The sequence below is a fragment of the Nyctereutes procyonoides genome, unplaced genomic scaffold (genome assembly GCF_905146905.1).
Source record: "Nyctereutes procyonoides isolate TBG_1078 unplaced genomic scaffold, NYPRO_anot_genome, whole genome shotgun sequence".
Classification (NCBI taxonomy): Eukaryota; Metazoa; Chordata; class Mammalia; order Carnivora; family Canidae; genus Nyctereutes; species Nyctereutes procyonoides.
This window is the reverse complement of record NW_026575117.1, coordinates 4,113,425-4,138,179: the sequence shown is the minus strand read 5'-3', so window position 1 is coordinate 4,138,179 and position 24,755 is coordinate 4,113,425. Positions and strand designations below refer to the sequence as shown.

Below are 24,755 nucleotides of genomic sequence, written 5' to 3'. Positions count from 1 at the left end.
TCAAGGAAATTTGATAAATGGCTCAGAAAATATGTAGAGCACCAACCAACATCATAATAGCATGAGACAGGGACTGAGTTCATGCTCTAAGTTTCCTTTTGGGCACTTATCATAGAACAGAAGTAAGTAACAGTTTGCACCGACCGACCGTCTACTAGGACACAATCTCACAATTCTTCAAGGTAAGCATTGGTAGCAATATTTTCGGTGACTCAAAGTATAAATTGAAGTAGTTTTTCCTAAGTCATTGAGTTAATGACAGGACCCAAATCTGACCCAGTGTCCTCGCCGTTCCAGAGCCCATTGTCCCAGAGCCCATACTCCTCCCGGCGCCTTCCTGCTTCTCTGGATCCTCTCTGCCTCCTCAGCATTCAGAAAACCCAGCCAGCTCTGAGGGGACAACTGTCGTCACTCAGCGCCTTCTGCTGCGCCACCTGAACCATGACATTCCGGTTTATCCATCTCTAATAAAAACCGTGTTGGCATCATTCTCAAAAATGCTCTTTATTCATTCACACGTATTATTGCATTTAACGTTCCTCCACACCCGGGAGCAGAAAGAGAAGGACTCCACTTTCCAGAGGAGAAGCCTGGGATTCAGAGTAAAGTGCTTCTCGCAAGCCTGCAGGGTGAGTGATCGCAAGAGCACAACCCGGAGCTGCTCTCAGCTTCCCAACCTCACCACTCCTTCTCAAAGACAGTTGGGGGTGGGGGGCGTGCAGAAGCGTTCAGCCCCTGTTTGCACATATGGAATGCTCAACTTTATTAAAAATATCTTTAGCAACAAAATCAGAGGAACTATAAGCAGAAATTCATATAGAATATGTATACAAACTGTATTTCTATGCAACTTTTGACTTTATTATTAAATCGTTCAAAATTTCGCCCACTTTCTTATATTCTGGGCATAGTGGTTATATTTAGGGTTAAAAACATCCAGGCATTTTAGCAGCCTGTCTTCATATCATACAAACTAAGTCTTAACCACCTCCGACCACTACTGATACCAGCAGATATCCCGCCAGCAATTATTCGATTGGAAAACTTCCTTGAAACAATGTGAGTAAATAGTTTTTCCTGCAAGTTTACATACATTAAAATACAACCATGAAAAACAGGTTGGTCAGCAACGAACACATTTGCAAATGGTGTTAAAGGTCAAGCCCAATATTAACACTGACTACCTCGACATCAATGAAAGATACTTTCAAAATAAGAAAAAATTCCAGTATCCCAAACATATATATTCTTCTGTTCCCGCGATGAACTACATGGATATCTGTATTGGGACTGTTAGGAGTCTAACAATCTCAGGATTTTTAAATATTCTATTTATTTATTTGAGAGAAAGAGAGCGAGAGTACACGTGAACAGGGAGAGGGGCAGAGAGAGAGGGAGAGAGAGAATCCCAAGTAGACCCTGAGCAGAGCACAGAGCATGACTCGGGGCTCGATCTCACAACCCTGAGATCATGACCTGAGTGGAAATCAAGAGTCGGATGCCTAATGGAGTTATTCAGACACCCCACAATCTGAGGATTTTTAGAAGCACCCCGTGGAGGAAGAAATAAGGTATAAGACCTAAGAAAACTGTCCATAAAAAAAAGGAACAAAGCTCAGATTACCACTCAGAGAGGGGCCAGGCCAAAAGGAGGACCAGTGAGTGCCTAGGTCACCCCTACTTGAGGTGGAGCTTGGGCTCCAGTTGTCAGAACCAATAAGCACACACTTGGTTGGGTGACTCTAGCACAACTCTGATGTGACACCATTCTGGAGAACCTCTAAGTCGTATTTTACTTATCGATCTTTTTCTCCTGTATATATACAGATGCACCCGTTATCCTAGAGATAATCCTGACAGGAAGGAAAAGAGACAATTATAGCTCACTGTCCACCACAAATGCACATCATCCAACTCCACAGAAACCCAGAAAGCACAGCAGGTGTGCGATGTTTCAGACACTGTCATCGTCAGCTCGGATTATCTGGTTTTTGAATGGTGACCCTAACACGCTTTTCCAGTTCCAGTAAGTTTTGGTAAAATTTTTCAGCAGTGTCTTCATCGAGGTCCATCTGGAAAAGAGGCAAAGATAGGGATATAAGCAAAAAGGAAAAACAATATGAATGGCATCTGCGTAAAAGGAAGGCATTCGACATACATAAGAGAACGGGGGAAAAGAGAACAGGGCTGGTAGGTCGGGGCTGGGGTTCCTGACTCTGAGGACGTGTCCCAAGCTCCAACCCTCAGCAAACCTACCGATGCTGCCCTCACACAGCAAGAGTGAAAGACCTGGTTTTGCTATCTCCCCTAACTCTTGTGTATCCAGTCACAGGAGACACCAGCCAAGGGTTTTGGGAATTTAATTGACATCCACCTAATGTCCATCTTCTTTCATCAAGCACCCCAGCTGTAGCTGGGCTCACTGGCCTCCAGGTAAGAGCTCACTTACATTGCCAGGCTCCACGGAAGCTGCTGGGTGCCTTGCGGCTGTGCCCTGGCCATGAGAGCTGAGTGGAAGTGGGTGGTCTCCACAAGTCTCCTGTAAAGGCATCGGCACCCCCCTTTCCCCTTCTTCCCCTGGCTCTCTTGAGCCGTAAGAATGAGGGTCATACCCCAAGAATGGCAGAGGGTGGCTGAAGGACCCTGGGTCCTGACAATCTGGGGAGCGGCCCAACCCGCCCAAGGCTACCTCTCTCCAAAACTGCTTTTACGTGCGAGAGACCTGAGTTTCCATCCTGTTTAATCTATTAGTTCACACTCTTCTGTCCCACGTAGAAAACCCAATTTTATTTTTATTTATTTGTTTACTTCAGACAGAGAGAGAGCACGCACAGGAGCATGAGCTGGGGGAGCAACAGAGGCAGAGGGAGAAGCAGGCTCTTTGCTGAGCAGCGAGCCCGATGTGGGGCTCGATCCCGGGACCCTGAGATCATGACCTGAGCCAAAGGAAGATGCTCAACCAACTGAGCCCCAAGGCACCCCTAGAAAATTTAATTTTAATTGATACACTCTATGTAAAAGCAAACTTTCAGCCCCTATAAAATAAAGCAACATCTCCTTTCAGGTCAACACAGAGGCTCTTTCTGCACAAAGCTGACAGGCTAAAAATGAAAACTTTTTTAACATTTTGGAAGTAACTTTTACATTCAACATAAATCTCATCAGAGTTTTCCATATGGGAACTGGAAGAGGAAAGAGCGATCTCATGCAACCCCACCTCTGAACAGAGGAGAAACCTAAGCCCCCAAATTGATCAACGTTTTTAAAGCAAACTTTCAACGCATTTCCATAAAATGCTAATATTTTGGTTTGTAAAATGAAGCGTTTTCTCACCATTGATAAACAAAGTCATGCCCTTGAGATTAACAGTCTGTTCAAACTCTGAGGCCCTTCTTAAAAGGAAGTTTATTAATTTACAACAGAGTAGCCCAAGGTGTGTTCTTTGGGATTTTATTAAGTGCTACATAAAACGTGAAGGAAAAAATAAAAAGTCATGTAGTCGAGAAAAAGTGAGAAAGAACAGGATGGGACACTGCAGACACACACACAGATGAACTCCGGCACCTTCTCGGAGCCTTCCCTGGGCGAGCGTGCTCAGTGGAGGTCTCTGCAAACGGGGAACACAATATGAAGCTTTTCTCAAACTTCCTTGGCTGACAAACAGCTTTTTGCAAATCTTCTCAAGGAACCAGAATCCCACAGAACATATTTTGGAAAACACTAGAGGTTCACAGGTTCATTTTTAGTAAAGAGACGCCGCAGAAGCAAGAGCACGGTTCCCTTCAGACCTCAGCTACTGACACAGACCTGATCACTGCCAATTATTTGACATCGTGGAGAGAAATTATTTGTCTCAATCTAGTTTTATTTTAGGCCCACGCCTCCCACATGAACTAGGCAGCGGAAAACAGGAGGCTGAAATAAACCCTACTCCTGACAAAAAGACAGCAAAAACAGTTTTATAAGTTCAAAATAAATTTTCTTTTTCTTGTAATTCCATGTTTGACTTGTTTTTAGAAGACTATCCAGAGGCTAAAAACCACAGCATCAAGGGCTTTATTTCCCCGTACTTCATCCCTTACCTCTTGAAAAGTCCAATCTATCAAAGCTAATAGTTGTCACAAGCAGAACTGAACATTCGAGGGGAAGGTAGCTTCCCTCAGAAAGAGACTTTATATTCCATCCACCTTGCAATGCGTTTATTGAGCACCTACCACGTGGGAGGCAACGTGCTTGGGAGGGGGGTTTAATCCTCCCCCTCACAGAGCTTATATTTGGACGTGGATGGAATCCTACACAGAAGAGGTACGAGATGCCAAGAAATCCTGTGATGGAGGCACCAGACCTGGTCTAACAGGTCACAGAAGCTGGGGTACAAGCTGAGGTCTTAAGCATAAGCAGAAATCTATCAGTTGAAAGAAGAAGGGTGGGCACCTCTGTCAGTTGAGCGTCTGCCTTCAGCTCAGGTCATGATCCCGGGGTCCTGGGATCGAGCCCCACGTCGTCGGGCCTCCTGCTCAGCGGGGAGCCTGCTTCTCCCTCCCTCTCTGCTTCCTTCCCCCAGCTCATGCTTGTTGTCTCTCTCTCTCTCACAAAAAAATACATAAATAAAATCTTTAGGGAAAAAAAAAAGGAAGAAGAAGGGTAAGAGCCATTCAGGTGGACGGAAGAAGACATGCAAGACTCAGAGGCAGGAGAGAGCAGAGAACGAAAGCAGGTCAGCAGGACGCCAGCGACCAGAGAGGGAAGCCGTGGGGACCAGTTCAGCAGCCGAGCAGCAGGCGTCTTCCGTGCAGCAGTGTAAACACATTTACCTTCTGGGTCGCTACATAATTGCTTCCAAAGCCAGTGGTGGCACTCAGGTATTTGGTCAGAGGATTTAGAGACTCCGGCTTTTGGTGGAAAAGCCATACCTAGAAAGGAAGAGGATGTCAATGATTTTTTTTCTTCTTCTGCCCAAGATGAGTGAAGCCAGGGGGAGTGGAGGGGATCTATAATCAGCATTTTACCGAGCTCTAAACAAACTCTAAAAATTCTCTTGGGTATCATCAGCTGTGATGTCCTCATGAACCACTAATATAATCCGAAGGAAGAAAGGAGGGCAACTTGCTTAATAGTATCCTTTGAAAATTTATTTAAAGCTAAAAAAAACAAAAACAAAAACAAAAAAAAAGCCTCATATTTTAGCGGTCTCTTCCCTTAATCTCCAAATTAAAGTTCACGCGTATAGATAGCTTTTTCAAGGTTGATACTCAGCCCTTGCCACAGGAAGTACCGGTTAAAACCTGTACTATTCATTTTCATTTTCTTAATAGATATTTCATTTTCTTAATAGATAAAAGCATGAGCATGCGCATCATTCACAAGAGGTACATGGTAGTAAGTGAGTCTCTCAACCCTCCCAAATTTTCCAGCCACCCCTCTCTGGAACCAAGCACTCTTGCTAGTATCTTACATGTTCTTCCAAAGAAAATCTATTTGCTTAAAAACATAGATAGCCTTTTCTCCTAACTCAAGTGGAAGCAAAATATACATACTATTCCAGACTCGGCATCTTTCACTTGAACAACAAGCCCTTTCGAGACATGTTCAGACCAGTAGAGAGCTGCTTCGTTCTTTTTTATTTAAAGCAGCCCAGTATTCCTTCTCGTGGCGGGACCGTCATTTATGAAATCAATTTCCAGGGGATCCCTGGGTGGCTCAGCGGTTTGGCGCCTGCCTTTGGTCCGGGATGCGATCCTGGAGTCCTGGGATCGAGTCCCACATCGGGTTCCCTGCATGGAGCCTGCTTCTCCCTCTGCCTGTGTCTCTGCCTCTCTCTCTCTCTCTAAGTCTATCATGAATAAATAAATAAAATCTTTAAAAAAAAATCAATTTCCAAATGACGGACGTATATGTTGTTTCCAGTCTTTGCTATTACAAGCCACACTGCAACAAAGGATGAATACGCCAGCTCATAGAACCTGAGTACGTCGATAAGATAAATACCAAAGATGGAATCGCTGGGTGAGGAGGCTGGGCGCGAATTATTTTGAAAGATCCTGCCAAACAGTCCTGGATACAGGCTGCGTCAGTCCACCTTCCCTAGCAGTGCGGGGGCATGTTCACTCCCAATGGCCCCGCCAGGTGGATGCAATACCGAACTTTCTAGTGGCTGCTAATCAGAGGTGGAAAACAATCTTTCGTTACAGTTGTGATTTGCCTGAGTAAGACGGAGCACCTTTTCCGTGACTAACACAGTTTAAAGACTCTCTTCATACCCTTTGCCCACTGTGCCAACAGATGGTCATTTCTCTTGATTTGCTGAAGCTCCTCCATACTCATTAGTATGAAAATTAGCCCTTTCCTATGATACGAATGGCAGCTATTTTTCCTCCACAATTTGGTTAGTCTCTGGAGCATATTTATAGTGAGGATTTTGGTCACATGAAATGGGATTATTTTAATTTAATCGAAAAGTTCACGGGTGTCTGGGTGGCTCAGTCAATCAAGCATCTGCCTTCAGCTCAAGTCATGACCTCAGGGTTTTGGGATCGAGCCCTGTGTCAGGCTCCCTGCTAAGTGGGGAGTCTGCTTCTCCCTCTCCCTCTATCCCTACCCACTGCACGCCACTCATGCTGCCTCTCTCTCTCTAATAAATAAGTAAAATCTTGAAAAAAAGTTCCATCTTTTTTTCTTACAGTTCTAAGAGTAGCTAAGCCCCCACACTCTTAAAACTATTAAAACATATTCCCCTATTTCCTTCTAGTCATTATGTTTTTTAATTTTGGGGTATAAATCTTTTAATTTATCTAGAATTTTGAGTGTGAAGGATGAAGAAAAGATCCTGTTCTATTTTTTGGCAACATTTGCCAGATAATCCCTCTCTCCCACTAATCTGGAATAACGGCACCATCATTTGCCAGGTCCCTGCATGCGTGGGCCTATCCCGAACCTTCTAGTCTACTCCCTCATCGGCCAAGTCACATGCCAGCACCAAACTGTTTTCATTAAGAGAGTTTTCTTAAATATCTTGAATGCTGAAATACGAAGAATCCTTTACAGTAAGCTTCCTCTCGTTTATGCCTAGAATTCCTGTTTTACAGATGATAAAAGGCTTAAATGAGTAAAAACAAAACAAACTAAAAAAATGTGCCCCCGGATCCATAGCTAGAACCTGGAGAAGTGGGATCTGAACAGAATCAGCAGAATTGTAGAGCCCACACTCTGAACCACTGGCTTTCGGCCACTCCAGGTTAGCTCACATACGGAGATGAAACTACCGTGAGGATTGCAGAGATTCTTACGACACATGCACTAGGCCCAAATCCTCATCCATCCACATCCACCAGCATCTACGATCATTACTACTTGGCATTCAGAGGCATCCATCCATATTATAGAAAATTACAGCAAAGTCACAAAATTTTAAATTGTGACATGGGTCATGCTATCCTATCCAGATCAATGCATCCTCCAGAGCCCAGATCAAGCCCTACTTAGTGAAGCAAAGCCTGTTCCCACCATCCCAGCTTCCTGTGATCATCCTCTCTGAACAGTCTAACTACTCACCACCTGATGACAGAATGATTTATTTTCTTGCCTGTCTCCTACATTCTTTTCTTTTTTTTTTTTTTCAAAATATGACCCTAAGCTCCTTAGTACCTGGGGATTTTGTCTCCTAACTATTCCTCGTATCACTGATACTCAATATATACTTGACCTCCACATTTGATTTTCATTATCTCTAAAGGATCACATACTACTTCTAGTGCTTTGACAAATACAGTGACTAATTAAAATTGGTTTAAAAGTACTTGACAATCTGTGTTCTTACAACAAAACGCATTTATTTCTGCAACATTTACCAAAACAAGAGTGCGAACCAAATCCCTCAGTGTTTTCCTTAGCTAATTTCATTTTTTTAAAAAGATTTTTTATTTATTTATCCATAGACACACAGAGAGGCAGAGACACAGGCAGAGGGAAAGGGAGAAGCAGGCTCCACGCAGGGAGCCCGATGCGGAACTTGATCCCGGGTCTCCAGGATCACGCCCAGGCTGCAGGCGGCGCCAAACCGCTGCACCACTGGGGCTGCCCCTCCTTAGCTAATTTCAATTCAGCCAAGATTCAAGAATCTACTAAGTATAAGCACTACAGTGACAGGGGACAAATGAGCTTCATCTTGAGGGACATTTCTGATCCATTAGCGGAAGGTGCCTTTGGGGCCTTGAGTTGACGAATCATCAAAGGCATCATTTGTGTAATGAGTAATATCTGCCATTGTTGGGGAAACACATGTAATCCATTTGCCATGTGTAATTTAAGGAAGTGCACTGATTTTCAAATAAAGTTAACACTCGATTCTCTAATATTTAAACAGAGGAAAGAGAATCTTCATATAAAAGGAAATGGAGTTGGATGATGTCACCTGTACTCTTGGCCTGCAAGGTGCACTTTCTCCATGGGAACCGCTGGCCCGGCCACCACCTTGCTTTGCCTGCCCCTGTGGTGTTCCGCTGCTTTGCCCTCGAGCTGCTGGTGGATCTTGCTTCTGCAGAAGTGCTGTCCCTACGACCATGCTCCGCAGTGCTATGGTAGACACTACACTTTGAAATTTGACTCCTCATACTCTACACTCAGTCTTATGGTCCCCCTTAGTCCAAAACAGGGCCTTGATCATTCACAGAGCTTCTCTTTTCTGTTGAGAGGGTTTCCACTACCGGTGAACTGAAATTTATACCTGCTAGGCAAGCGTACAGGCAACTGCAACTCTAGTAACGTACCAGGGCTTCTGTTCCATTGTACGGCGTCAAAGTGAAAGCATTTGCAAAAAAGCGAAGCTGAGGAAAAGAAACGAACAGTCATTTTTTGTGGTGCTTTAGAACAGTCACAAAAGCGACATTAAAAGGAGACATTCATTTCTTGTCATAGAGCACTTCTTAAGTACTAAAAAATAAAGAAGTCTAAAAAAGAAATCTCACAATCTCTGTCGCTCCGAGCCAATCATTTTTAACAGGGAAGCATATTTCCTTCTCATCTTTTTCCTATACCTGCCATAATGGAGGGACAATTTTTTCCAGAGCTCTGCAAGAGAGAAATGTCTCCTACGAGTGGCATTTTCTAACGTGTGCTGGAGGAACACTGGTCCTGCAAGACACTCAAAACATTAACAAACGAGCAAAAACATGGTTCTGTGGTCATACCGTGCTCAACCATCCCCTTCTGGGGAACTTTTAATGCATATGACCACACTGAAAGCTCAGAGACACCCAGTTTAATATCCCTTGATGCAGGTTTCTAAAAATGATGTCATCCTGGTACTCTCGGGAGCTATGGTGCATGATCAAAGGCACATCCCCGTAAAGAGAAGCGGGTGTGCAGGTGGTGAGGCAGCGGGGCCCCAGGGAGTGTGAAGCAGGGGTGACTGGACTGAGGAACTTCAAAAACCTCAAATGAAATGAAACTCTGCCACCTTCTGGTTCAATTTCTTAAATCCGTTCCCAACCCTCAAGCGTGTCACGTTGGCCGCACGCGGAAGAGCGGAAGCAAACCAAGAACAGAGCGTTCACACTCACCAGCCATATGATTGGCAGCAGCAGCGTCCACACCAAGGGAGGGAGAATCCCGTAGGTCATGTTGGTCACCATCGTACCCGGGCACACCACGCTGGAGTACAGACCCTGGCAGCACGGAGAGGACCGAGAAGAGGACTCAAACTCAGTGTGTACTGAGCCAGGCCACCGGGATGCGTGTGAGTAAAGGGGGCGCGCAGATGAGCCAGGACGCCAGGGCACAAAGCACGGATGCTCTGGGCTGCCCCAAGCTGCGCGAGCCACTCAGTGAGAGAGTCACGCACGGAGGACTCACTATGAGAAGCACTGAGGATGCAAAAATTAGTAAGACAAGATCTCTGTTCTCAAGAAACTCACAGTACACAGAATGACCAAGCTTGAAGCTGGAAGAGAAAAGTAGGATCCGGTCACTGGAGTTTCCCATGTATTGGCTTACTTTAAGAACGGTGTATGAATCATAGTAAGCACTTAAGAAAAAAAAAAAGGACATATATGGGGGCATCTGGGTGGCAGGCAGTTGAGCATCCAAGCTCCTGGTTTCGGCTCAGGTCACGAACTCAGGGTCAGGAGATTGAGCTCTGCGTTGGGCTCCGTGCTCAGCAGGGAGTCTGCTTAAGACTCTCTCTCTCTCTCTCTCTCTCTCTCTCTCTCCTTCTGCCTCTCCCCGCTGCTCTCTCTCTAAAATAAATCTTTAAAAAAAATACATATACAGTACAGTCTCTGCCTTCAAGAAGTTTCTGATCTAGTAAATACCAGACAGCTAGACCTAAAGTCTGTGTCTGTCTCCCTGCAGTTCATTAGACCCACGCTGTAGCTTGAGGTGGGAGCTCCTGACACGAGAGGTGAATGAAGGTCTGCATGTGGTTCCACAAGGACCCCCACCCCAACTGAAGAGCTCTACATCGGGTCCTTGGCCCAGGACTTGTCATTTTAGAAAGATCTGCCCTAGAAAGAGGGCCCAACTACCACAGGGCGTGTGTTACCAGGAAGGGCCCTGCGTGGGCTTTACTAATCCTTGGAACACGGGGATTTGTTGTACTAGTTTATTTAGTTAGATTTTTACTTTTTTTTTTTTTTTAAGATTTTATTTATTCACGAGAGACACAGAAAGAAAGAGGCAGAGACACAGGCAGAGGGAGAAGCAGGCTCCATGCAGGGAGCCTGACGTGGGACTCGATCCCAGTACCCCAGGATCACACCCTGGGCCAAAGGCAGGCGCGAAACCACTGAGCCACCCAGGTGTGCCCCAATTTTTACTACATTTTACCTTACGTAGCTATTGACTATTTTAACTCTTATTTCTACTACTTTTAAGTCTCTCTTCCTAAGAGCCAAGGAGGAAAAGCTGTGGGCTGACAACCAATCACACAGATTTTAGGAGACAGCACCGTTTGCTAAATCTCCCTTCTTGTAAAGGATGAAATCCCGAAGCTTACTTGGCAACAAAACTTGAGTAAAGTCCCAAAGCATTTTATAAAAAGAGAAGCTAATCCACCCTGACCTTGTGCCCACAAGGAAGCTTCCAGAGAACAAGCAGTTGTGACAACTTTTTAAATATCTCAAGAAACCTCAGAAGGAAGCTAACAACTGGACAGACACACTGAACTCAAATAATAACAATGACAGTAATAATAATGATGATGATGATGATAGCCGACATAAACACACACAAGCTCGTGCACACTCATGCACAGACCACATGCCTTCCATACACACATGACGCCTACACACATGCAGACAGCACATGTACAATCACATCACACACACGCACACACATTCTGAGACCTCTAGCTCCTGGGAGTGCTCCACACCACCCCCCTCATTCAACCCTCCCAACAGACCTGTGAGACGGGCACTATTTTCATCCCTATTTTTCAGATGAGGAACCTGAGGCGTTGGGAGAAGATACAATTTGTCTAAGGATTCAAATCCAGTTCTGGGAGATGCTCTCAGCTTCTACTCTTAGACCACCCTCCTTTCTAAGAGGCATGTTTCCAGGAGATTTCGTTCTAATCTGATAGGGGATCCATTCCCGGATACGCCAGGATTGTGACTGTGTCCAAAGCATCACCAGAGAAGGTCCCGCAAGGGCAGACAGCTTCTCGGTCATCTTTTTATTTCTCCTTTCTCCCCAACCCCAAGCCTGGCCCGACGCCCTGAAGATGGTAAGCATTCTGTAAGTATTAGCAGGATTAAATTTCTCCCCAGTCCCACCCTCAAACAGCAGAGTCAAAGCAAACCAAGGAAAGTCTGAGAAAGACTAGAGATTTTCAGTTAAGGTTTTAAACCTGAGCAGGAGAGGTATCCAAGGCAGCCCTGGTAAGCTCCAGACCCCAGGGGCCACGGGGAGCCCACATAACTGCCAAAGGCCACCTCCTCCATAGAAACAGTCCCAAAAGCTCGAGTCTGCACAGAGACAGGGCTGTGGAGTCTCACCAAAGATCACCACTACCCAGGAGGCTTGGCTACTCCTGACGTGATAAACACTAGGACATGGCACAGCTTAGTGGGAAACGTCTGACAGTCAGACAGCCCGGGCTCAAGTCTGAGCTTGACCACTAACCAGCTGTGTGGCCTCAGGGTACCTCACGTCACCCGACTGTGGTGTCCTCACATGAAACTGGGAACACTCAGGCCTAGCCTCACTGTGACAGGAGGGGCACTCAGTGACATACACAGGGAAGGAGTACAGTATCTCAGACCCAGGAAGTACTCCCATCGTCAATAATGTCGTTCTGTTCATAAATTATAGCTCGTGAAGAGGTACGGAAGGGCAAACGAAACCTCACGTACCTAAAAGGTCAGGAGCTAATTATCTCTGCCCCAAAACTTTTAGGCACACCAACTGCCAATCTTATTCACGTCTTATCTTGTCCTCAGAGCAATCCTGCTCAAGAAACAATACTGCATCTTGTAATGATGACAGTTCATGGAAAGCCAACCCATTACTAGGAAGTCAACCATAGCTGGGAAACCACTGCCCTGCCATTCCCATCACCGGGACAGGCCTCACCCGTGGGTTGAAGTTCCGGTTCAGCGCCACACTCAGCAGGTCAACTGCATATTTGGAGGAGCTGTAAGGCTCCTGGCCTCTGCTGTGCTGGATGTCCTCAAGGTGGAAATTAGATTTCCTTGCATTGCGAGACGATGTCCAGATGAGCTGGGAGGGACTGTCCCTGTGACAGAGAAGAGGTTCCAGTTCCTGAATCTGAATGAGATTAAAAAAAAGGAACAACAACAACAAAAAATAGATCAAAATCTACTGGAGGAGTACAGGTATCAGCTGTGAAACCATTATCCATGTACCCTGGAAGCGAACTGGTATGTCATCACTGACGGGGCTACTCTGGACGTGTGAGAGGAGGCTGGAACGACCCATGTGAGATGAGTTAGAGTTAGAGACATCTGGAACCGATGTTTAGCTTCATAAAGATGGATGCATATAAAGATATTTATAGGCACTTACATATACATGGATGACCCTGCATGTTTATCTCTCTGCTCTGTTAGCCTAGAATCTACTGATCCATCAATAGCAAGAAGCACCCAGATCTTGGTTTTTAATACCATTGTCCAGTAAGATTGTCCAGATTTTGGGACATCTGGTGGCTCAGTTGGTTGAGCATCCAACTCTTGATTTCAGCTCAAGTCATGATCTCAGGGTCCTGGGATGGAGCCCCACGTCAGACTCCACAGCAGTGGAGAGTTTGCTTGAGGATTCTCTCCCTCTCCCTCTCTTCCTCCTCCTGCTCAAGCTCTCTCTCTCTAAAATAAATAAATCTAAAAAAAAAAAAGCGGCACCAGATCTCCTTAGGGAAATGGCTGATTCTAGGAAATAAATCTGATGAGGCTGAACCATCTTGTAATGCCAGAAAGAACATGCTCAAAAAGAAAACCATGCGGATGAGGCTATACCAGAGAGATGCAGGATCCAACAGAAAGAGCCCTCAATGGCCCAAACTCAAATAACTGGGGGACGAAAATAAGTAGTATTTCCCCCATCCTTTTTTTTTTTTTAAAGATTTTGTTTATTTATTTGTGAGAGACACACAGAGAGAGGCAGACACAGGCAGAGGGAGAAGCAGGCTCCATGCAGGGAGTCCCACGTGAGACTCAATTCCAGAACCCTGGGATGGTGACCTAAGCCAAAGGCAGACTCTGTCCACAACCACTGAGCCATGCAGGTGCCCCAGTAAAGTAGTATTTCCAGCTCCAAGTAAAAATACATATCCACAAGCCCGACGCCAGTGATTTTTGGGAATATGATAAGTGATTTTTGCAGCTTTACTGAGGTATACTTGACCAAGAAATGACTGAATGGAGGATCAGATGGAGAACAGACAATCTCTCTTGCAGAAAAATTCCAAACAATTCATGTAGCTAATGAAACCTTCGGGGCGTCAAACACAAACCCTTCAGTACGAGCTACATATAGGAAGTCTCCTCCAGAAAATGCAATATGGAAAGGGAGAGAAAACAAAAAAAGAGCCCTCAATGGCCCAATACGATATAATGGGGACGATATAATGAAAAACCTGACAAACACTCCCTCGAGTCGGATGATCAAAGAGAACATCAATACCCACAAGTCACAGCGACAGCTGATGATGCCCTTGATGTGATGTGATGAGAATGGGACTTCACCTCTGCGGTCCTCCTCCCGCAGACACAGTACTCAAGTCTAACCACGAGGAAAAACTCGGACAAATCCCGACTGAGGCAGAGCCTACAACATACCTCAGCAGGGACCCTCGAAAAACGGTCAAGGTCATCAAAAACAAGGAAATCTGAGAAACTGTCACAACCAAGAGGAGCCCAAGGAGACAGCCACTACATGTACTGTGGTACCCAAGAGGGGATACTGGACGTGACAAAGGACATTAGGCAAAACTGAAGAAATCTGGATCAAGTTTGGAGTTTTGGTTAATAATAAGGCATCACTATTGGTTCTCAGATTGCGATAAGTGTATCCCAATAATGTAAGAGGTTAGTAGCAGAGAAAACTGGGCCGGGCGGCAGGGGGTGGGCCATAGGAACTCTGCACTAGCTCCGCAACGAATCTGCAAATCTAAAACTATTCTATAACAAAAACCGTATTAGAGAAAAACGTAGAAAAGCTTCCAGATGTGTGCCCCATTTGCAATGAGCAGATAAGTCAAATGCAGTCAGGATAAAATCAGTTTAACTGGTTCCTGGACGGTAATACTACACTGTGCTCGGGACTCCAGAGAGATTACCTCCACTCTTTGTAACAACCCTAAAGGTTTGGTCACGTCACCTATAATCAAACTGGGGATGGATGATCCATTTGCACAACGCATTTACACCGGAACCCAGAATCCAAGTTTGTATTCCAGGAGAAGTGGTAAGATTGTTAAATCGAACCTGAAGAGAGTGGGAAGTGCTCTACGCCTTCTGATTATTTTACTTGATAAATCACTTCCAAAACCCTTGCCGAGGGACACCTGGGTGGCCCAGTGGTTAAGTATCTGCCTTTAGCCCAGGGCGTGATCCTGGAGTCCCGGGATCGAGTCCCATATCGGGCTCCTGCATGGAGCCTGCTTCTCCCTCTGCCTGTGTCTCTGCTTCCCTCTTTCTCTCTCTGGAATAAATAAATAAAATCTCTCATGAATAAATAAATAAAATCTTAAAAAAAAAAAAAAGAACCCTTGCCGACATGCCCACCGATACCAGGATACACAAGGACAGGTCACGTCATCGGGACCTGTGACCATTGTCCCCGTGGCCACCACTGCCATTCCCCCCAACCCAGATGACCCAAATACCTAATCTCCTGAACAACTTAATTTTTAGACACTAGATTTATCATAAAATTAACAGACTAATAATAATTATCTTCTTTTATTACCAACTAATTTAATAATTCAAAGAGAAGGCAAAGAACGAGTATTATATTAAAAAGATAAAGGAAACAGTAGATAATGGATCTGTGTAAAGGTATAAAGAAAGGCAAGAACTGAATCCCATTCTGACTTTACATTTTAATTGACTTTTGTCATTGAAAAAGTGACATCGTATCATGTTAAATCAATAGCATGAAAGATTACAGAATGAAACATGAAGCCCCCCCCATGAACTGGCGCCCCAGTTCAAGGCAACCAGTGCTCCCAATTTCATCCATATCATTCTAGAAATGTTATGTACGTTTATATACTCTATGTAAACGTGTATCTTCTTCTATTTCTACAAATGAGATCACACTATACATGCTGCACCCTGCCACTCCTTCTTCACGATAAAACACGAGGGAGGGGGGACACCTGGGTGGCTCAGCGGTTGAGCATCTGCCTTCGGCTCAGGGCATGATCCCATGGTCCCCAGACTGAGTCCCACATCAGGCTCCCTGCATGGAACCTGCTTCTCCCTCTCCCTCTGCCTCTCTCTGTCTCTCATGAATAAATCAATAAACAATAAAAAAATAAAAAAACACGAGAGGCCGTCGCACGTAAGTGCAAAACGTTTACCTCATTTCTTCTCATGGATCCATAATATTCCAACATCTGCCTCTATCTTCATTTACTCTAAATACGGGCAAGTACTCAGAGAGTTTCAACGTTAAGGGAAATTAAGCTGACGGTGGAGAAGAGTGCTGGTGAATACAGAGGTGTCAGAAATGTGGGTTCTGTGCAGGCCAACCCGGCAACAGGTGCTGATCCTCCAACACCGAGCAATTCTAGGCAACCAGCAACAAAGCCGGGCATTACTTAATCTAGGTATTAAAGCTGTCCTCTGGGTTACACGTGAGGCAAGAACACAGAACAAGCCAGACAAACTACGCAGCTCTTGTTTACGTGTACCTGTACGCCTGGAACTGTAACACATGGTACTGATGCCGAAGCATCAGAAACCAACATAATAATAAAAGACTGATTACGAATTTGCTGTTTAACAATGGCTTGCCCACCACCCCATCCTATCTGGCACCCAGCCCAGTTTCAAAGGCCGTTCAGAGCAGGACCCGTACTTTCTCACAGTTCTACATGCTGTTTCTGAAGGCGCTTGTGTTTCCTTCTCACTCTGTCTCTGCCCTCTAGAGTTGATGTCAAAAGAAAAAAAAAAAAAAAAACAGAAAAAAACACATACATTGATACACTGCTTTAGCGAAGCAATGTTTTCACAGAGTGCAGGGATCAGTCAATTCAAATATTCAAGCATCCAACGCTAGCCATAAGCTAACGAGCTGAGCAAACAGGCCCGGGACGAGGCCACACAAGCCTTTAGGGTTAGAGCACTAAAGTGAGTGAATTGGGCCCCAAGTCTCTTTACCAGAATAAAGTGGCCAAAGACGTTGGTTTCAAAGACCTCCTGGAGCCCATCGGCAGTAACTTTGTCTTCCTGGGTCAGCAATCCTTCAGCTGTGGAGAACATATGAATCACTTTTCTGAAACAGAAGACAATTGCATGCCTTTGAAAAGCTTCTTTAACTGAAGATACTGGAAAATAGTCCCTGCCGCTCTCCCCTGCCCCAAAACTACATTTTCCTTGATCCTATAATATCAAGAATAAAAATACCCATTTCTCAGATTGTGTTATTGTGAATCTATAAATACGATGCAAAAATGCTTCCTTCCTCACCTCCTACCCCCCACCCGCCCTGCTCCCCTGGCCCCGATTCAGAGAAGTATTCACGTTAGAAGTCAGACTACCAATAGGACCCTGGCTCAAAAAAACTGCTGCTGAAACTCTTCTCACTTTTTTCCACGTCTTGTCGCAGGTGAACCTCTTTGGGGGAATAAGAGCCATGCCAAGGAGCAAAAGTCTTCCCCTGCACAAGCTGTTGGGTAACTTCCAAAGCTACACAGGTTGGTTTTTTTTACTGGGAATTCTTAAAGCACCGAGTGGATTAACACGGTGATTTGCTGTGAGATCAATTTAGTAGGTCAAGACCTGTGTGTGTGTGTGTGTGGTGTGTGTGTGATGGAAGAGAAGTAAAACAAAAGTAGCAATGTAGGAAGGAGCATGCAGGAAGAGTGAGAATATCTACCTGTAAGTTTACTAAGTCACAGAATAAGATTTAGTCCTTTTATTTTTAAAGATTTTATTTATTTGGCAGAGAGAGAGAGACACAGAAGCAGGGGGAGAGGCAGAGGGGGAGGGAGAAGCAGGCTCGGCGCCGAGCAGAGTGCTGGATGTGGGGCTCCATCCCAGGACCCCGGGATCATGACCTGAACCGATGGTGGACGCCCAGCCGACGGAGCCCCCAGGCGCCCCTAGATTCAGTTCTTACTGTGGGTCATGGCCAGACCTTTCGGAAGCACGTCTGTGCTACCGCGTACTGAGACTCTCCCAGGGAGGCCTTTCCTTCGGAGCATTTCCCAGCCTACGGGGCAGAGCACCTGCCACAGCACCGGGGGATGCTGTACTGACAACCCAGGACAATCTCACCGACAGCTCTGCCAAATCCTGACATGATCCTGCTATGAGGCACATCCAGGCAGACCAAAAATGGACCCTCTGCAGCATCGAGCCACCTGGAATGTCCCGGAGACCTGGAGCACCCTAACGCCCAGGACGTACAGTGTTCTCCACAAAAGATGGGTGCTCTTCCTTCATGACATGGCTGCAACACTTCCCGTCCTTATTCTTCTCACCTGGCCCTCAGCCCCCAACTTAACCTACCGAGGGCAAAACCAGGCAAAAAAAAAAAAAAAAAAAAAAAAAACCTGACTCCTCCCATTCAGTTTATCTAGAAAATGGACATTACCTTGAAAAGAGGCCACAGAAAAGTGCTTTGATATTCAGCTGTGGATTGGGCATGATCCCAGCGTTCAGATAGACGTAGTCTAATCTCTGAAACCTGTGAGGAAAACAAGACCAGATTGTTCTTTTTCTCTAGAGCAACTGGAATAAAGAAGCCCTACAATGGACGGAAAAATGCTCTCTGCACCCAAATAGTGGCCACAGCCAGCTGAAGGGGACACATGGCACATCCGCTGACACCGCTTCTTTCTCAACGGGGTTTCTCCAGTAAGTATTTGAGTATTCTTTTTTTTTTTTTTTTTTTTTTTTTTTTACAGTGGCTTCAAACAATTTGGGGAGCTATAATGGGCTTTGAAGTTATGTCTTCTCAGATGGATACTCCTTCCAGCTTTGTCCTCCCAATTGACACTGCACACCTAATTACGTAACCCTCTGTCCATTAAACCCACTCTCTTTCTGGTCGTAGGATGTCTTCTACTTTTTTCTTAAGATTCACATCTTCCCTAGGGATAAGTAAAATATATGTAATATTCGTGATCGCCCAATCTGATCCATCAATGCTGGAGGCTGAGTGTCAACGTATCTACTAAGGCAACAGAGCCAAGTGGAAACCCTCCACTCTTCACAGCCAGGAGCTCGGGAATCACAAAATGAAGAAAGCTCACAGGAAGACAATGACACGACAGATGCCGAATGGGGGAAGGCACTCCTGGAAAGCTCCCTACAGGACACCTGTCACGGACAGAACAGTGATGTGCAGACTTGTGAGAGCTTTTTCGTTTTTAAACCTCCATAAGCCTTAATGTAGCGTATTCCTGTAGGCCCAAGCCTGCCCTCGTGATACAGGCACCATGAATACTCACAAGATCTCCTACAATTCTATGCATTACACTGTCTACGTGCCCTCTTCTGCATCGCCCAAGACCGCACGGGCCACAGTTACCTTAAAATGCATCCACGTTACCAATGCAGATTGCACGCAAACATCTCTTGATCATCCTATAAGTAATTAACAGCCAAATGACTCTAGTTACTAAACTTTCTGTTTAAAATGCTGATGTGGGGGATCCCTGGGTGGCACAGCGGTTTAGCGCCTGCCTTCAGCCCAGGGCGTGATCCTGGAGACCCAGGATCGAATCCCACATCGGGCTCCCGGTGCATGGAGCCTGCTTCTCCCTCTCCCTGTGTCTCTGCCTCTCTCTCTCTCTGTATGTCTCATGAATAAATAAATAAAATCTAAATAAATAAGTAAAAGGAGAGACTTTTTAAAAAATTAAAAAAATAAAAAATAAAATGCTGATGTGTACTACTGGGCCATCCATGTAAGCGCCATGAAGTCATGCGGGCCCATCTATTCTTTTCTTTAAATTCATTTAGTTAACATATAGTGTATTATTAGCTTCAGGAGTAGAATTTAGTGATTCATCAGTTGCATATAGCACCCAGGGCTCATCCTATCACATGCCCTCCTTAGTGCCTGTCACCCAGTGACCCCACCCCCTCACCCACTTCCCGTCCAGCCACCCTCAGTTTGTTTCCTAGAGTTAAGAGTCTCTTATGGTTTATCTCCCTCTCTGTTTTTATCCTATTTTATTTTTCCTTCCCTTCCCCTGTGTTCATGTTTTGTTTCTTAAATTCCACATACGAGTGAAATGTCTTTCTCTGACTGACTTATTTCACTTAGCATGAACCCTCTAGTTCCATCCACATCATGGCAAATGACAAGATTTCATTCTTTCTGATGGCTGAGTAATATTCCCTTGTATATACACCACATCTTCTTCATCCATTCATCTGTCGATGGACATCTGGGCTCTTTCCATAGTTTGGCTACTGTGGGCATTGCTGCTATGAGCACTGAGGTGCAGGTGCCCCTTCGGGTCACTACATTTGTACCTTTGGGGTAAATTCCTAGTAGTGTAATTGCTGGGTCGCAGGGTAGCCCTACTTTCAACTCTTTAAGGAACCTCCACACTGTTTTCCAGAGTGGCTGCATCCCCATCAGCAGCATAAGAGGGTTCCCCTTCCTCCACAGCCTCGCCAACATCTGTCGTTTCCTGACTTGTTCATTTTAGCCATTCTGACGGGTGTGAGATGGTTTCTCATCATGGTTCTGATTTGTACTTCCCTGATACTGAGTGATGTTGAGCATTTCTTCCTGTGTCTTTTGGCCTGGAATGGGCTATTCCTAACTGAGGATGAAGGTTCTTTTCTGCTAAATGAGGAAATATAACTAAATCTATACAAAACAGAAAGCCGGCTGGCTGAGAAGGTTTGGGCAAAGGAATGCCTGAAACCTGATTTGAGCTCAAGACTTCTGTCCTGACTCTCGGGTTTTTACCTCAGTAAGGACATTTACTGTGCAGCTTCACAGACTAGGGAACTCATATTTGTGGAAGAGTAGGAGATATCAAACCTAGAAAATCTCCTTAGTTCTGTAGAAAGATAATGTGGCAGAAAATTCTAGGAGAAATGACATTTCACAAGAGGCTAAGGCTGCAACTAGAAGAGTGGGGTGAAGAAAACCAGCCCCACCTTTGCTCTATAACTTGTACATTTGGAACAGAAAAATGCAAATGGGCTAGCAGCCCCCATACATGAAACACGAAGTTGTATTCTTTAGGAAGATGCCTTTATAAAAAAGGCCTTCCTTGTTTTCACTGAACCTCACTGTACTGTCCAAGAAAATAAAGCAGTTCTTGTTTCTTAAGGACTTCAATTACAAAAATGTTTGAAAATTAATTATTCTGCATACCCTTGGGGCTGAGTATGGACTAGTGCGGGGCTCTCGAGCTTTTTGGATCATAAATTCTCCCTAGAATTAAAAAAACAAAACAAAACAAAACTATGCCCTCTTTCCCCAGAAAAAAATGCATTGTGCACCTATATGCAATTCTGTGTACACTCTCTAGGGAGTTAGACATCCAAAGACTCTATTCCTTCAGATGCCAAGTATTTCTCAAATGCCTATTACACGCCGATTACCACGCAGATGGAAACACATCTTTACAGGCCTGTGGGAGGGGGGAATCTCTGAAGAAATGGGGTACCGACGGGGGTTCTAAGTCCAACCCGATCAATATCCCGTTCTACAACCTTCTTAGGCACCTGCCAACCTACTTAGCAAAGTTGTACATGGAAGGAAGATGCGAAAACCATATTCAGAAAGGAGTTACCATAAGGTCCACACAACGAGCCATACATCAAGGTGCACTCAAATTAATCCTCATGAAATAAGCATGACTAGGACTGGGCGTGAAAATGTGCTACCGAGACACCACAGGTCACTCTAGAGCACAACTTCTCACACTGCACCTGTTTCTTTTCAGGCTTTCCTCTTTCTGATCTTATCCACTGCTGTGTCATGCGATCACGGGCGAGAAAAGCCACTAACCAGAGGTGTTACCTTTGCTTGAGCTCGCTGGAGGCCCGGATGACCGACTGCAGGTTGCTGACATCCACCTGCACGATGCTGACCTCGGCGGCGGGGTGAGAAGCCAGCAGATCAGCGCTGACAGCTTCCGCTTTGCTCACGTTCCTGCATGCCAAACACACGTGCAGCTCGTCGTCCTCCTCCAGCAGCCGCTTGCAGAGCGCGAGGCCCACGCCACTGACAGGACAGTTCAGACACAGAACACGCATTAATGCCGACAGTGCCAAACGGAGGCATTGCTCTCTGGTTCGGAAAACCACCTCCGCCAACGTGGGCTCCAGTGCAGGGCCCAGGCAGAGAAAAAAGACTCAAAGGTTTTTTTAAAAGAAGGGACAACCCCCCCACCCCAACTTGAATAGTCAGTCACGTGCTCAGGATGCTGTCCAGTTTGTGTTTCTCTCATTTTGCAAAAAGCGCACTGCGCGCAGAGCTGTCTTTTCATTGGCGGGCACCCAGCCGGCGCTTTTCATTTTATACCTGTTAGGACACTCGGGAGAGTGATTCAGTCCGTCACCAGCGAGAGCTGAACAGAGCATCGTGGTGGCTGTTTGCTGGGTTGCTCAAGGGCAGGGGCTCTACTACCTGTTGGCATCGCTGCCACCATCCCGAGCAAGAGCAAGAGCCATTCCCAGTAAGGAACAGATGGCTCTTTACCTAACACAGCAGGAGGCAGGTCCCCCTCAGTAAGGACAAATAACCCCTGCTGCCACTTCCTAATTGAAGACTCCACTGATTAAGCAGCAGGTAAAGAGAGGAAACAGGAGACGGGCACCTGGGAAGGGGGGGCAGGCAGGGCACAGGTCAAAGACAGATGAACCACTTCAGAAATGGCATCTGCAAGTGCATGGGGATTGAGGGCACCAGGCAGACCAGCTGGGCAGGGCAGCACCCCAAGCCGGGGCCGTCCCAGCAGAGCATCAAATACATGCACGTTTATTCCTCTTCCCTGAGCAGAGTGGGTCCTTCCTATGAACATCCAATGGCATCCATCACGATATCCGCAAAACAAAGAAACACACCAAAACAGCTCTGAGTTGCCTCCAGGCCTTGGGCTCCTGCAGCACCAGGTGGGGGGCTCAGGGCACCCAGGGGAGGACACTCACAGACACCTGCGCCGCTGGCTCAGCTAAGGGGGGTGTGGCTAGGGCACGTCTGATGGGATGACATTTGACCCATCCTCTCTGCCTTAATCCCTCAAGACCTCCCCCTGCAACAGGCAAGCAAACAGAATGGTTTGATGGTCTGATGGGTGTCATCCTGCCCGCGATCTTCACAGAAGAGGCTGAGTCCACAGGGGCAGCCCTGGAACAACTAGGAAGTGGCAGCAGGGGTTATTTGCGCTCTTCCCACGTCTTATCAGGTGGAGGGTGATTTTTATTTTTTATGATTTTATTTATTTATGCATGAGAGACACAGAGAGAGAGAGAGGCAGGGACACAGGCAGAGGGAGAAGCAGGCTCCATGCAGGGAGCCCGTAGCGGGACTCGATCCCGGGACCCCGGAGTCACGGCCTGGGCCACCCAGGCGGCCCGGAGGGTCACTAAGATGTGTCGAGGGGTCTGCTCCGTGCTGTTTGCAACGACACCCCCGCCCCCTGGGGCCCCTGACCGCCGAGGGCGCCTCACCTGCTGGCCCCGGTGACCAACACCACCTTCCGCATGGCCTCCCGCCGCCGCCGCCGCCGCCTCCCTCCCGGGCAGCTGAGGCCGGCGCCCGCCGAAGCCACGCCCACGATGCCGCCGCCGCCCAATCAGCGCCCGCCAGGGCCCTGACGTCACGGCCTCCGCGCTGGGCCCTCCAATCGCGGCCCGCGCTGCGCTCCGGGGGCCGGGGTCGGCGTGGGGTGACCTAGGCCGAGGGGCGGGGCCGCGCCCGGGCCAATCCGGAGAGTCCGGCCCGAGGGCGCAGGTGTCCCCGGGCGCCGCCCCTCCCGCACCTGCGGCTCGCGGTCCAGGTGCTCCCTGCGGCGGGCGCGGGGCTCGGGGGCGCGCGGTGCGTCTCCGCCTGCAAACGCCTCGGCCTGGGGGAAGGGCTTGGGCCTAGGAACGAACGGTTTGGGTATTGTCGACCTTGTTTTCCACTCCTTTTTTGGAACCGTGGCTCTAGGAACACGGGGGCTGTAGCGCTTTGCCGGCCGGCTTCTGGTGACCCCAGACCTGCTCTTTCTCTTAAAAAAAAAAAAAAAAAAATCGCCTTTGGAAAAATGAACATGGATTTCAGTAAGACGTGTCTGTAGAATCACGCATGAATTTACCAGTTTTCAAAATTTGGAACATGGCATGAATCAGAGTGTCCAAGAACTTCATGGGACATTATGGGCGCTGTACTGGAAGCTCCTACTTCAGTGTTTCTCAAACTCCGTGGTAAAGGGCCCCTTATGGTTTTCCAAGCCATCCCAGATGGGTACTTTTGGAAAATATGGTAGCAATGGATTATTAGGAAAATGAAATAAAAAGGGAAGGATGCAAAGCACAAGCCCCATTTATTATTATTATTATTATTATTATTATTATTATTATTACTAGATTCAACATGTAAAAGGATCTTCAGCCAAACTGCTCTTGACGTTTCTAAGGCCTATTCCAGGTTTCTGTATGTGTCCTGCTTCGGTAACAAGGTGGCCATCACTAGGTTCACACCAAGGAACTCCACGCACCATGTGCCCGACTCTAGGGAACACACTTTAATCTACTTCATGGCCTTTTTCAGAGTTTCAATTATTTATGCCCAGCAATGGGCCCAATGAGCAACGGGAGACTGATAGCATTTATACTGGCTTCTGAAATCATAGAGGTCTTGATTAATTTGATATTGTAACAGCACTCCAACTTGCTTCTAGCTCACGCGCTCCCTGCTTGCTGACCTAAGTCCCTTGGTCTGCAGCAGAACTAACCTACTTTCCTTGAAATCTGCAGACCACTGGCCTTAAGGAGTAAAGAACCAAACTTCCCCAGAAGATAAGATCTGACTACATAGATTCAAAAACAGCTGCCGTGGATACTGGCAGGCCCGTTCAGGGTCATGTCAACATTCAACTAACCACCTGG

At 46.4% G+C, this 24,755-nt stretch overlaps 1 protein-coding gene across 2 annotated transcripts; it reads right to left on the bottom strand.

Annotated features, from left to right (window-relative positions):
- Nucleotides 1–485: 485 nt before the first annotated feature.
- Nucleotides 486–23,439, bottom strand: HSD17B7 (hydroxysteroid 17-beta dehydrogenase 7). 2 transcript variants are annotated; one of them, XM_055334212.1, is made up of 9 exons: nt 23,334–23,438; nt 21,682–21,885; nt 18,280–18,372; nt 16,842–16,956; nt 12,568–12,762; nt 9,558–9,662; nt 8,766–8,822; nt 4,815–4,913; nt 486–2,072 (listed from the first exon to the last, which is right to left on the bottom strand). In XM_055334212.1, the coding sequence occupies exons 1-9, from the start codon at nt 23,366–23,368 to the stop codon at nt 1,971–1,973; spliced, it is 1,005 nt and encodes a 334-aa protein (XP_055190187.1). In that variant the 5' UTR covers nt 23,369–23,438; the 3' UTR covers nt 486–1,970. The 2 variants fall into 2 exon arrangements, with proteins under 2 accessions (XP_055190187.1, XP_055190188.1); XM_055334213.1 differs by lacking the exons at nt 486–2,072; nt 4,815–4,913; nt 8,766–8,822; nt 9,558–9,662; nt 12,568–12,762 and having other exon boundaries at nt 16,856–16,930; nt 23,334–23,439.
- Nucleotides 23,440–24,755: the final 1,316 nt, after the last annotated feature.

What these genes read in the sequence shown, in the direction of transcription:
- HSD17B7 (XM_055334212.1), bottom strand. Translation starts at nt 23,368, where the DNA reads ATGCGGAAGGTGGTGTTGGTCACCGGGGCCAGCAG. An exon ending in TGCTGCCAATCATATGGCTG is followed by an intron (nt 8,823 to 9,557) that starts GTGAGTGTGAAC and finishes TCTTTTCCTCAG; the next exon opens with CTTCGCTTTTTTGCAAATGC. An exon ending in ATTATGTAGCGACCCAGAAG is followed by an intron (nt 2,073 to 4,814) that starts GTAAATGTGTTT and finishes CCTCTTTTCCAG; the next exon opens with ATGGACCTCGATGAAGACAC.